Source organism: Phyllostomus discolor, chromosome 4, assembly GCF_004126475.2.
Source record: "Phyllostomus discolor isolate MPI-MPIP mPhyDis1 chromosome 4, mPhyDis1.pri.v3, whole genome shotgun sequence".
Classification (NCBI taxonomy): Eukaryota; Metazoa; Chordata; class Mammalia; order Chiroptera; family Phyllostomidae; genus Phyllostomus; species Phyllostomus discolor.
In genome coordinates, this window is record NC_040906.2 from 37,878,890 (window position 1) to 37,893,265 (window position 14,376).

At 35.6% G+C, this 14,376-nt stretch overlaps 1 protein-coding gene across 1 annotated transcript in view; it reads left to right on the forward strand.

The window, feature by feature from the left end:
• The first annotated feature begins 1,591 nt into the window (after nt 1-1,591).
• The window catches only part of COL5A2 (collagen type V alpha 2 chain), a 141,550-nt gene continuing 128,765 nt past the window's right edge, over nt 1,592-14,376 (forward strand). Inside the window, exon 1 of the mRNA XM_028508718.2 lies at nt 1,592-1,889. Within this exon, the coding sequence (XP_028364519.1) occupies nt 1,793-1,889 (97 nt within the window). The 5' untranslated portion in view covers nt 1,592-1,792. The remainder of the gene's footprint in view (nt 1,890-14,376) is intronic.

A 14,376-nucleotide genomic window follows, 5' to 3' on the forward strand; every position in this document is an offset into this window, starting at 1 on the left:
ATATTAAGCAAGGTGTTTTCAAGTCCTGGTCCCTCTCAGAAATCAAGAAAAAATTTAGTAAAAGGTGATATTTGATCCTTATTCAGCCCATTCATTTAAGTGAGATCAGGCCACCTCTCGGGATAGTTATGGTGGTGACAGAACTGAAATGAGAGACATCTGAGTGGTCAGTTAAAATAAGATGCCCTGGGTTAGGGCTGCTTGCTTGGAAAGTTGACCTCCTATGGAATACTTCTCAGAGACTGTAGTTCCAAAAAAACTTCTTGGATTTCTCCAAGAATAAAGAAATAAAGAAAAGTGATAAGAATGCATTACTTACCTAATCTCACCCTATATTTTCCTCCTTCCTCTGAATTTCTACTGTACTTAATGTACCTTACAATATTTATATGCATGTTTATTTTCTTAGCATCTACATGTGTTCCTTGAAGGCAATGGCCATGACTTTAACCTTCTTCCGTGTCTCTTCTCTCTCCCATGGCTTAGCACAGTGCAGGTACCTGATCACTGCTGAGTGACTAGAAACAGTTGACTCACCTATATTATACAGAATAGCCGTTCTAACTGCAGGTAGACTCAAGGTAGCAAATGTATTAGATTATATCTGAGGTTATTAAGATCTTGGCAAGCATGAATGTGGCAGAGAAGTTCATGGCTATTGCTCTTAAATGGCATGTGCAACTGGGAGTACTGAATTCGCTGAAAAGCTGGTTTAGGATAATAATACCACCATCTACTTTTATGTAGCAATTTGGAACTTAGTTAATAATATATTACTCATTTTAGTGTCACTAAACCCTGTACACTGGTCAGGGCAAAGTCCTTTAGTCAGATGAGAAAATTGGATTGCACAGAGATAAAGGACTTTGTGCTTACAAAATTGGTGAGTGGCGGAGCTGATGTTTGAAGTGAGGCTCTTTGCATCCAAGGGCAGTGTACTTCCCAGTTCTTTACATTAGTATAGTGGACTTTTTCTATGTAACAACATCTTCTGGGGTCTGCAGATGTGTCTCCCTAAACCAGAGGATGGAGAGATAAGGGAGAGGATCTTAATTCAAAGTATGGTGCATTACAAATTTGTCTAAAGCAGTCTCTTCACCTGGGCTTTATCTGGGTACTGTTTTATTACTCCCTTTCCAGATGCTGGGAAAAGAAACAGAATCTGGCAAGGGGACACACATACTTTGTCTTTAATCAGAACAAAGGGTTAAAATTTGATCCTTGGAAAGTTTAAGGGGACAGGTCCTGAATTTTCTAAATGCCAAAAACTAGGCTGTATTTCCTCCCTAATGTCTCTCTTACTATAGGGAAAAAGTTAAGGGGTGTGTGTCTGGGGGAAGGGTTAGGGAGGGGAGAATAAAGGCTCTTTCCTTCTAACAGGCTTTCTTTAAAAAAAGGAGAAATAAACATTTGTTTCTGTGATTAAGCCCCCATTTGATGTTTTAAAAACATAAATTAATAGGAAAAGTTTAAGGCACAGAGGCGAGTGTTCTGATTGGTGTTTACCATCAATCAGAACCGTTGCTTGGCAGACCACTGGATGGTTATGAGCCTGAACAAGCTGAAAAGGGGCAGGAAAAGAAGTGGAGGCAGCATTCTTCCTATTTAAAGCTGCATCGCTTGAAAAAACTTTTCGCAGTCTGTGCTGGAGCTGGTGCTGAAAAAGGGGGTTTGCAGAGGCTGCCCTGGGGTTGGTGCTGAAAGAAGAGCCCGCAGTTGGCTTCATGGTGCTACAATAATCTTAGAATCTACTTTTCACTCCCAGGAGGACCCACATGTCTAATATTTAGACATGATGGCAAACTGGGTGGAAGCAAGACCTCTCCTCATTCTTACTGTTTTATTAGTGCAATTTGTCTCAATAAAAGCCCAGGAAGAAGACGATGATGGTGAGTTTGCGTTTGCTTTGCTTGTGCTGTTTATTGCAAGGTTTGGGAAATAAAGTGGAATGTTAGCCCTCAGGAAGAGTGTGAAGAGGAGGTTCTGGTTTGAAGTTGAGAAGGGGGCTGACAGCACCTGGAAACGGGCTTAGAGACATGGGGATGTTTGTAAGACTGTAGCTTCTACGTCTGCCGATGGGAAGAGTACATTACTGAATATTTCTGGGGAAAACCTGAGGATAAGTCCTTTTGCTTGAATATGGAGAGTGGAAAGTTTAAAAGAAAAGAAGATATGCTTAAAACGGAGCACTAAAGGCACTTTCAGTTAGTAGGAAGCTCTGTTCTGTGGGCTGGAGTTTTCAGAGCAAGGAAAAGTGGCAGCAGAGGCTGGGTAGGGTGGAGTCTTTTCTGTAAGGAACTTCAGCTGCTTCATAAAATTCTTTGTTCAGAAAAATCTCTGCAGCCACTCTGATAACCAATTTTTCTTTGTCTTTGGCTACTTGTTCTTTTCTCTTTACAGGCTTTCACTTCTTTCCCATTTTCATGTGTGATCTTAAACTCGCTTTTGCTTACGTAGAGACAGTCCTCCTTTCTTCTCCATGACAGAGGCTGATAGAAGCCAGATTTCTTAAACAGTGGTATTTTTCCCACCCTACTGACTTATTATCAGGACAGTGCTGGTTCCCTGTTGGATCGCAGAAGGCAGGAAATCAGCATGCCTTCTATAATTTATTTATTATTGAGTATTTGTATGAACATTATTCTTTAGATATGTTTTCTTTTTCTTTTTATTTAAGACAAATCTTGCCTGGTTAACAATTTTTTTCCATTGCAATTTGCATGTATTAGGGTTGGGTTTTATGGTATGGTTAAGCAAAAGTGCATTGCTGATATAGAATCAAGAAAATATTTAATTGGTTCTACTGATTATTAAATCCTTACTCTCCAGGGCTGAAATTTCAAAAACAGACATGTACTCTTTTATAACAGGGCATATCAATTTTCATAACTATTTAACATCAAGCTTGAGCTTTTAAAATTTAACACATTTATTAAACTTTTCTGTTACTGTCTTTCATATATAATTACATATATATACATGCATATACAATATATACATGTGTATGTATATATAAATACCTGCTTCTGTGTATTTTTGCTTTAATGATGTTTATAAATTAATCTAGGGAACAGAAGTTCTAAAAAAAACAGTTTAAAGAGTAAAAATAAAAGTCTGGGTGAATACCCAACAATCTGTGTGGAGTCCCATAGAGGGTGCACTTTCTAAAATCTTGGAATTTCTGTTACTTTTTATGTTTTAAAAATCAGGCAATTCATAAAAGTTAAAAACTATTGAGTTTCTTTGTAATGGTGTGAACAACGTATTATTTGGGAAGAGTAAGGAAGATAATTGAACAGTAAGTAGAAGACAGAAAGGTGATAAGAAAATACAGAATATTACAATAGAAATAGAAATTCTGATTATAAAAGGAACAGTTGACTCCTCGCCCCACTGAGCAACCAACAACCTTAAGTTAAAACTTAATATAACTTTCCTTGTTAATATATTTTCAATAAAAACTTTTATAAAGTATGGAAATACTCGAACATGGTGAATAAACTAAAGGACTGTTTAAAAAGATATATGGAATAGGTCACATGTTAAAAGATTTTCCTAAAGAGTAATTATTCTGTAGGTGTTTCTGAAAAATGAGCAGAGTTTAGTTTTCTCAATACTAATTTACATAAGTGTTGGGAATGTGATCCTTGGTAAGAAAATGTCCCCAACTCCACATCAATTCCTCTCCCATCAATATAACCAAACAGCACAGATACTGGAATTCCACATATCAGATGTTACAGAAAAAGAGTAATTGCTTGCATGCATATTGCAAAAATAAATTCCTCTGTTTTATTACTCAACCTAAGAGGACACATGTGATGTCAATGCAAAAGAAAGTAGTAATGGCCTTAATTAAAGGTCATGTAGAAATAAATGCCAGAATCCAGAGTTATAAAACTTGTACTTATCATCCATATTTTGGTTCAAGTTATTGTGCATGGGTACTTGTCAATCATTTATTTTCCCTGTTCAGGCCTGTCATAAGCTTCATAACAGTGTCAGAATTCTGAAACTCCGTGTGATTTTAGGTTTGAGGAGGAACAAACTTAGGTAGATTCTTTAAATTAAATTATCTAAGGCATACGTGCAAACAAGTATATTTTTCCTGTTTTAACTGTAACTAAGTCATAATGTGATATTGACTTTATGTACGAATATGTCCCCTTGGAAATGTAGAGGCCTGTTGTCACATGTAAGTACATATTTACAAACCTTTTTTCTTTTTAAAACTTAAGGTATATTTTTCCTTTAATTGACTGTGGTTATTTACTAAAATATAAAACATGAGCATGCTTGATAGAAATACTTATGGGTAATGAGAGTAAAAGAAGTAAATAAAGTTTTAGGGTTTTGAGGCCATAATCTTTACTATTTCTCACTAAATTTTAGGAACTGAATCAATTTTTTAAATTTGTAATAACTGAAAGGAAAAATTGGGACTTGGGTTAAGTTTAGTAGAAAGTATTAAGTAACAGAAACCAGAATTAAGATGACAAAATGAGCTTTTCATGAGTTTCTGTGTATTTGTGTTTGTGGTGGGTGGTGTTTTGAAAGGTTCCCCATTTGTGTTTCTGTAGGAAAAAAAATACTAGTATATATATAGTAACTTTTATATTCCTAAATAAAGGTCTAACACCTAATGAGCTATATATGAGTATATTCTTGTTCTCAAAAGTGGATATACTTAATCTTAGAAAATAATCTTTGTTATCAATCATTAATATCAACAACAGAGGAGCAGTGGAGAGAAGGGAAGATTTTATTTCCAGAGACAATAAACACCAATGCTTTCCAGAAGCCAGACAGGTAACAAACAAGTAGAGCAAGCACGTGTTTGTACATCAACAGCAGAGGATGGACCTGTAGAGAACTGAGGATGTGTGCCCACTTTAAGGCATTTGAAACTAACATTTTTAGAAAGCATTGCATAAGCCAAATACATATCTGAGTGCCAAGTCTGGATCATGGACAATAAATTTGCAACCCTCTTGTTGCAACCCTACACTGATATCCTTGGCTCAAGCTGACTTCTGATTACTAAGACATGAAAGACTCACAATCCTGTCTCTATCATGGTTGTGTGCATTTTATTATGTACGAGTATAACTGCTATTTATTTCATAGTTAAAATACAAATATAAAGGAGCAGATGCTTGACAATCAACCATAATTGGATGGGATCACTTTTAAAGGAAGGAGAGAATATGAATACATAGTTCATATATTCACTCATAAATGGTATTAAACTCATTACTATTGAAACAGATACTTTGGATCATATAGTACATACAAAATTTTTATAGTGGCTATTAATGTAGATTCAGCTGCATATAGCAGCATAGAGTAGTTTAAACAATGAAAAAGGTATTTTTAAAAAAATATATAAAAGAAGATCTTAGGTAGTAAAAAGCTGGTATATTGGCTCTATAAAGTCATCAGGGGTTCAGTCTCTTAAAGCTCTATACTCTCATATTCCTAGAGTAAAATCCTGATGTTATGGTCCTAGATGGCTGCTGGAGCTCCAGCCTTTACATTTACTTTCCAGGCATTTGCATAGAGAATGCAAGACAAAAGCTGCAATTCTCTCATTTTTAATGGAGATTATTAAAGCTTCATACCAATTCAACTTACTTATAATTGGCCAGAATTTAGTCATATAGTCGCACAAAGCTACAAGGACAACTAGGAAATGTAGTCTTTTAGTTGAGTGACACTGGCAATGTGCTTTACTAGAGTCATGTATGTTATAAAGGATATAGAAGGGAGAATAGCTATTAGGAGTCAGTTACAGTCCTGACCTCACTGAACATCAGTGTTAGCTCCTTTCAGTGGAATAGATAGATCTTCTAGTTTCAATGGACAGAATATAATTGAGTGACCAGATCTACCCTGGCCATTGCTCACTTTTGATTAGATTAAAAAGTCAAGAACACTGAATGGCACTTAAATATTAGGTAGCAATTCTTTGTTTCCTCATTCTATTCAGATAAATTTAGAAGTACTTAAAACTTTAATGCAAACTAAAGTGAGTGTTTGTTTTGAAGAGTAACTCAATGAGAGAGAGATGGATTGGTAGATGATAGATAAAGTGAATGCTTTATGTTTGTTGACAAATACAATGTGCATTTTGATAATTAGGTTAGTTGGTAAACAATCCACAAATAAGTATTGAGCAGGCTTCATGAAGGCCCACCTAAAGAGCTTGTTAATAATATAGAGTGTAGACTCCCTCCCTTCCAAATACACTGATTCAATAGATTTGGATGGGAATTGAAAAGCTTTCTAGGTGATACTGATTTATGTTGGTGAACCACTGTATTAAATCTCTGCCTAACATGCTTTTGATCTTGATGTGGACCAGTTGGCTTCTTGTTCCAAGGCCACACACTGTGACTTTGGTATTAAATTGCTATTCTAATTATCCCTTTCACTTATAAGGGTACCTAATTAAAGTTTGCCTGTAAACCATCGCAAATTCACCATCCTTTTTTGGAAAAATAACTCAAGGCCCAAACCCTCCTCTTTGCAGGGTGGGTGAATCATTCTATGCTTCAAGTTATTCAAGGACACCAAGTTCTTCAAACTTACTCCAGGAAAATATATAGTTTTCATTTTCACTCTTGCTTTTTCTTCCTGCTCTTCACATTGTTAGCACTATCACTACAGGCCCGACATTCACTATGTTGATTATTCTAGAAGTGCATGTAACGCAGGATGTGAGGTAAAAACAGAAAGAGAAAGCTTTGTTTTGAGGATCTGGGACTTGGAAGATTGGAGTCATGTTAATCCATGGCCACAGAATGATTTTTTTTAATCCAACAGTTTGCTCCTACTTGAAGGATAATTCATGCATCATCACTTGGCCTAATATAACATTCATAAAGTATTTAAAAATGAATCAGTCACTTTTTGACCTACTCATTTTTGCCTTTAGATCACAACCTTAGAAAGTTTTGATTTACAAATGAGAGATATAGTAATTGTGGGGGGAAAGAGTAAATTGTTTATTATTAATTAAATCTAGTGCATAAATTTGAGTAAGTTGCACAAGATTACATAAGACAATGGAATTGTTAGGAAGATATTGACAATTCAGTTTTCCTTTAATTTTCTTTCCATGTAAATTTCATGTAAGACTGTTGAGCTATTACAGTCAGTATTTAAAAGAATATCTATTCCTGGCATTCGCATGGGGAGTAGTTAATCTTACGGAAAATTTTGGCTTAAAGTTGTGACCATATTAGTGGTTTTAGTGTTTTTATTTTATTTTATTAATCTGTTTAAAAAATGAACCCTTTGAAAGAAATCAAGATGGTTCCATCTTTTTCTGAATATATTTTCTAAGGAATAATGTATTAGGGAAATTATAATAGCACAAGATTTTCTTTAATCACATGTTGTCTTCTACAGAAAAGACAGTGATGTTAATAACATTAATATTTGATATCAATATATTAGTGGAAATGTGCCCCTACAGTTTTCTGATCTAATGTTCAAATTCAAAAATGTTTATATGCTTCTTTTAAAATTTAGTTGTAGGAAGGAGAAAAGATAGTCACAGTTTTTCTTTTCTTTCTTTTCTTTTTTGGATATTTGTTTAATCAGAATTATAAATTCAGTTTTTTTTTTAAAGAGAGGGAGAGAAACATCAATGTGTGGTTGCCTCTTGAGTGCCCCCTACTGGGGACCTGGCCAGCAACTCAGGCATGTGCTCTGACTGAGAATTGAACTGTCAACTCTTTGGTTCACAGGCCAGCATTCAATCCACTGAGCAACACCAGCCAGGGTTATAAATTCATTTTAAGATTACAACAGACTATATTGGTGGAAATATTGCTTGCAACATAAGCATCATAGGCTTGTTGTAGTCTCTAAACTTTAATGAGTGAAGTGAGCCTTAGTCCAGCCATCAGCGGAAGAACACACGGGTTCTGGTTATCCCCTGGTATTTAGCAGTTTTCCAACCTGCAGAATCCTGTAACCTTATTGCGACTTTGGGTCTGCATATAAAATTAGGCCAATTATACACAATCCTGTTAATTTGATGAGACTCTTAGGAGGGTCATTTGGGAGTTTTACCTGAAGGTAATTTTAGAGCACTTAACTGAGATACAGAAAGTGGTATTACAATCTGATTTCAGTTATCACAAACCTTTGTGGTCTATTTTTCACTTCCAGCAAATCTTTGAATTTGTTTTGAAAAACCTTGTGGATTTGTTCTTCTGTATTTTGTTCATTCTCCTTAGAGAACTTACCCCATCAATCATACTTTCTTTTCCATAACTTCAATCATTTCCTTTCTGTGGACTCTTCCTCCTCAGCCCATAAACAAGCTCAGCTCTCTCTCAGGGCCTAACTCCCACCCTCTCTTTATCTTTAGCCTGCTGCTTTTTGTTTTTAAAGGAGTAGTGTAGTTTTCTCTCTGCCTTCCTGCCCTTACTCATCCTCCCGAACTCTGATTTTTGTTCCCCTCCATTCTGTCTAAATTGGTCTAATACAATAAGGACTGAAATGTGTGGTGTTCCACTAATCCCCTTTCACCTCTTATTAGGCCTTTCTTCTTGATTTGATATCACTGACCAGTCCAGCTTTCCTGAAAGAAGCTACTCTTTGAAGTTTCTCCCTCTCCCTACCTGACCTTTCTCTCAGCTTTGTGGCTCCTTATCCTCCTGAATCCCTTAGAACTTTTTCTTATAGGATTTAGGTCACTGGTCCTCTCTGTATGTTCTCTTCCTAGATCATCTAGAAATCTTACTGCCAGGGTTTTGCCTAACAGATAAATGGTGATAATTCTCAAATTTTTTTCTCCAACCCTGACCTTCCACATGAACTTCAGAATACCCAACTTCCCAATGAATGTGCCAAAACCACTTTAAGTTCAGTGTATCCAAAACTCAACTCATTATCTTCCTTCCAAGATAGGATCATCTTTCTTATGTAGTCCTTATATCAGCAAATGGCAATATCATTCTACCTGGTCGTTCAAAAATTCTCATCACAAAATTCTGCCATTTTACCTGCTAAATATTTTCAAATATACCTCCTCCCCCTCTCTACTATAAATTCCTAGGTTCTGGCCCTCATCATTATTACCATATTACTGCAATAGCATCTACACCTGTCTTTTTGCCTCCCATGTGACCATTTCCCACCTGCAGGTTTACACACCCCCTTTTGGCCACTGTGATATAGAACCAAAATCTAATCATGCCATTACCTTTCTTAGAATCTTCATCGACTCCCATAACTTGAAGAAAAAATAATGTTGAAGCTCCTAAGTATAGTATACAAGACCTTCCATGATCTGGTCCATTTCTAGAATTTTAGCCATATCAGCTGTCATTCTCTTCTTCAAAGTAAGGAATTGCTTATAGTTCCCACCTCTCACTACACACACACACACACACACACACACACACACACACACATTTCCATTTTTAACTCCTTCCTGCTTTTTCATGTCATGAATTTATTATTTTTGTATTTGGTACATAATAATTATTCTATGCATATATGCCAAATGAATATTATTCCTAAAAATCTAAATATTAACTTTTCACCATTTATTCATTCAAGTATGAGTGAACTGATTTCAAATTTAGGTTTTTCAAATTATGTTTGCATATTCTTGGGCAATTTTCTTGATTTCTCTATGTCTTAGTTTTTTCATTTATAAAATTGGAATAATAATATTTACTTCAAATAATTATATGAAGACTATCATGTTTGTAAATTACCTATGTAGTAGTATGGCTACTGATCAATAGTAGGTGCTCATCAATCTATAGTTGAGATTAATACTCCATTATTATTAAGTAATATAACAATTAAAATAAGTGTTTATTAGGTGATTATGAGAACAAAAGTGTTAGATGTCAAAAAAATAAACAACTTGGCTCTCAAAGAGATTAAAGTCTAGTGTAAAACTTAAAATGCAGATTTTATCTATTTGATTATAGTCATTTTGACAATACATCAATATTTTTATTGAATACAAAATGAGCTATATTTTTAAGCCTATTTAAAAAGTTTATTATTTGAATAGAAGAGTTTTTTTGTATTGTCTCCTTGTGTAGGTTTATTCCTGAAAACAAACAAACAAAAGACAGAAGAAATAAAAATCTTTTTCCATTGGAGACTTTCTAATAGCCATGTGATTGGAAACATCACTCCCCCTCTCCTGTTTCATATGCGTCCCCCCCACACACTTTGTTCTCTGTGATTGTTCCCAGTGTGTAAGCAAGCCAAGCATGATCCATTCCTTGCCCCAGTGCTACCTCATGCCTGTCTACCAGTTCTGTCTGTCTCAGAGTTTTCTCTGAAAATATGATAGTTGTAAATGTCTCTGATAAAAATTGGAAACTTATTTTCACACTGCATTGCTCTGGGTTGCATTTGGAATCAGAGGAATTGCTTCACTGTACAGGGTTTCACAAGGCAGCTCTCAGGATTATTTGGATACAGTAATAAGGGTGACTGTCTTTTCCCAGACTTTGCAGCAAGTCTCTTCATTTTCCAAAGGCTGCTGGTTTCTGTACTCTCTCCACTCCCAAGAGAGATTTGTGAAACTGACTCCAGAGAGCAGAAACTGATGAAGGATGTAGGCACATTATTCATACTCAGACTTTACTACTTTACTGAATTTTTCTTTTTTCTCAGTTTCTCAAAATTTCACAATTTGGTGGGTTTGACTTAGAAGTAGGTATGCACATAAAATTTTAACAGATAATTTGTAGCAATGAATTCCTTTAATTAAATCTTTATTATTCAGTATGGTTGTTCTGTGGCTGTCAGCTTTAAATATTTTCATTTTGAAAATTTCAAAATATGGATGGTTCCAATAACAAATACAATTTAGTTATGGAGATTAATATTTTATTGATCTTAAATAAGTTACATGAGTATTATTGGCTCCTGAAGTAGAAGAACCTATCAGATTCACTTATGTTAGTTTGAACGTATTTTTAAGCCTTTGCTTATTAATTTCTTCCAGAGCTTTATATTGAACAAATGATTAAGTTACAGTTTAATTTGGAACATCGTATTTCTTGTGTTACTGCTAAAATTTTAGCTAGAATTTCTGGTAGGATGAACTGGTGAATAGTGAGTTTAATGGGTTGCAATTGGAAGACAAACTACAAAAAAATATCTCTAGTTTTCTGGTCTTTGGCTACAAACACAAAACCTCTGAGGTTTTATGCAGAAGGCTTAAACTTTCTTTTGAGAGGGCAGAAGGGCACTGGCCATTCCAAGGCAAATGAGTGATTATGGTACAAGAGTTTTCTTTTACATGAGTTTGTACTGAAAAAAAAAAAAAAAGACTTGGGACCAGTGAAGAAGGAACAACCAACTGAACATTCTGTTAGGGAGCTCGTGTTCAAGCCTTAAAGTGCTGTAAGTGTTATGTCTTTCTGAGTGTTCATAAAAAAATCTAACTTCTTTCTCCAGCTTTTCTCTATTACCCCTTAATCTTCATCTCTACTGGTTAGATTAGGCATGTGTTTGCGCTTTTATTTTTCTCCCTTAAGCAGAGTAAAACTGATTTGAATTTTGCTGAAAAATAACTAAAAAATTCCTGAACCAATGGAGTTCTCATTAGCAGGGGAAGATTTCAGTATACTTAGAATTGGTTTGTTTAATTAAAAAAAAGTGGAGTAATTACTTTATATAGAGAATGAGGAAAAATTTAAACAAAATTAGTTCCATAGGAATAAATCAGTGAATACATCCAACATTTCATTGGTGATGTTTGTTTGGGTACATGAAGGATGACGTAGTAAAACTAAATTAGTATTTTCAAATTATAATTAAATTAGTATTTTTATCATATTTTGGTATATTCAGCCTATAAATATGTTTCGTAAACTTGCCAGAGGCATTCTCATCTGCGTTACCTTGTATCCCTTCCACATCTGTCCCGTGGATGCGGTGTTGCTAAAGCCCGAAGATGAGCAGGTCCGGTTCTAGGGAGGAAAATAATTAAATAATTTATTTATTTATTTTTAGGGAGAGGGGAACGGAGGGAGTTAGCGAGGGAGAAAAACATCAGTGTGCGGTTGCCTCTCACGTACCCTGTACTGGGAACCTGGCCTGAAACCCAGACTTGTGCCCTGACTGGGAATTGAACCTGCAACACTTTGGTTCTCAGGCTGGCACTCAATTCATTGAGCTACACTAGCCAGGACTAGGACAAAAAATTTAGATAAATTATTTTATTTTATTTTATCTTTTAGGGAAATATACTTTCTACCTCCTTACTTTTTCAGGGAGAGAACTTTGGGATTCTGCTGAGAATCAGGATCTTACGCTGTAGGTCCATCTGGATGCCATGCTCTCAAATTCTTCTTTAAATTACAGACTTTTCCTTCTACCCTGACCTACTATCAATACTTACCTGTTTGGTGTCCTCTTCTTTCCTATTCCATAGGGAACTAATATAAAACACATGCCCCCTGTAGTTATTATTCTATTTCACAGCTTTAATAATTTTACTCTCTTGTAATGTGAGCTCATTATATCGTGATTTGCCTGCTATGATCTTTCCTTCAATATTCCCTGGCCATTAGGTCCCACTGACATGGGCAGGTGAAACACAGCTGTTATGGGCATTCTGCCTTTGTCCACAGAAGATTGGACAATCAAAACATTAGAATCACTTCAAATCCATTCTAATAGAAACTGAAAGTTGCCCAACTGTTATCAAAATGGAAATTTTCCTACCAGTTTCCCAGTGTTCCTGAAGAGGACTTTTGAGTCTTTGAAATAGAACCCTGTGATTGTGCATCGTATGGAAGGTTCACATGCATGGAAAGACGGATTTTCTGTGGGCTCGCAAGGATTCCAATGAACAGTTGCTCACTGAAATACACTAAAATATAAGGCTCCAAGCTAACCTGGGGCTCCATGACCATACCTGTCTCATGATTTCTAAAATTTATTTAGAGAATTTCAAAGAGGTTGGGGAAATTTGTGGTATCTCTTAATTTTTGTCCTTCTATTCCTCTGATTTTTAAAAAACCTATATTCCTAAACCATAGCCATTTAAAAATAAGTAAATAAATAAATAGGTACATAAATAAACCCTACCACAATACTATATCTCTATTCTTTTGAGTTCATTGCATAATTAGGCCTATAGGCTGTGGGAACAGGACTTTGTCTCACAGTGAGATTTTTCTGATTCTGGGAAATTCTTTTCAGTCCCCAACTATTTCAGTTTTTCTACACTTGGAACCTTGAACAGTTGACAGTTTCCACATTTAGCACTTCTCCTTTTCCATTTACTTTCAACAGGCAGTTACTAGAGCACGGGCCGTTGGGGTGTCGCATTGGGATCTTGTGTCTCTGCCATCTGTAACCTTGTGGCCTTGAGCAAGTTACTGATCTTGAGATTCAGTTTTCTCATCTGCATGTTGAAGAATTAAATAAAAATTCTTGGCACTTTATAAGCACTAAAGAATGTGAATATTATTAGTGCTTTTAGGATGGATTCCCTGATTGAGCCATTGCAGATTATTTTCTCTATAACAGAGATAATTTTCCTCAGATCATTCCCACTTACTAGGCTTGACAAGAGAAAGTATGGGGACCAGTAAGTCCTAGGTACCTGGGGCAAAACAGAAGGGTGGGGGGAGAGGTAGAACTGGGAGTTTGAAATGGCAATAACAAGTTTTTATCTTTTGTTTTTCCCTTGGACCAGGTCTGTGTTGATCTCCTGATTATTCACAAAGCAAGTCAGGCAGAAGCAAAATAGCTAAAACCCTGGAAGTTATACTTTGGTATTAGGATGCATTTCACAAACTTGGCAGTACATAACTCATTATATTTTTCCCTTTTTTCCTGATATAATGATTTTGGAAATTGTATGCACATTTCTTTCAGGTAGAGTTGTTTAAGAAAAGTGAAATTGTGTTCAATATGTAAAACATTTGTTTACTTTCTTAATATTTTATTAGAGTCATGATGGACTTAATTTGAACCTCGGGCAATGCTTTTGTGAGGAATGGCATGCACCTCCACCCGGGTGGTCCCTGAAGAGCCAGGACTTGTGTGAGCTCACTCAACTTCTACTAACTCAACATGGCAACAGGGGCCAGAGAGCACTGACCTTGAGTCAGACGACTGAAATAAAGCCCTGACTCCTTATAATTTTTTTATAAATGTAATGTGTTGGAGCCTTAATTTTTTATTCATAAAAGAGGATAATAGTTTTTATTTGATGCTCTCACAGGTTCAAAATAGATAATTCATATCTGTGGAAATTCTGTGTTAGCTACAAAGGCCTATATAAAGGTAGTGTTATTATTTTAGCATGCCTTTACATAGTAAAGTTAGCTGAATAGTTAGCTGAATGCAAAACAAATGCTTTAAGTA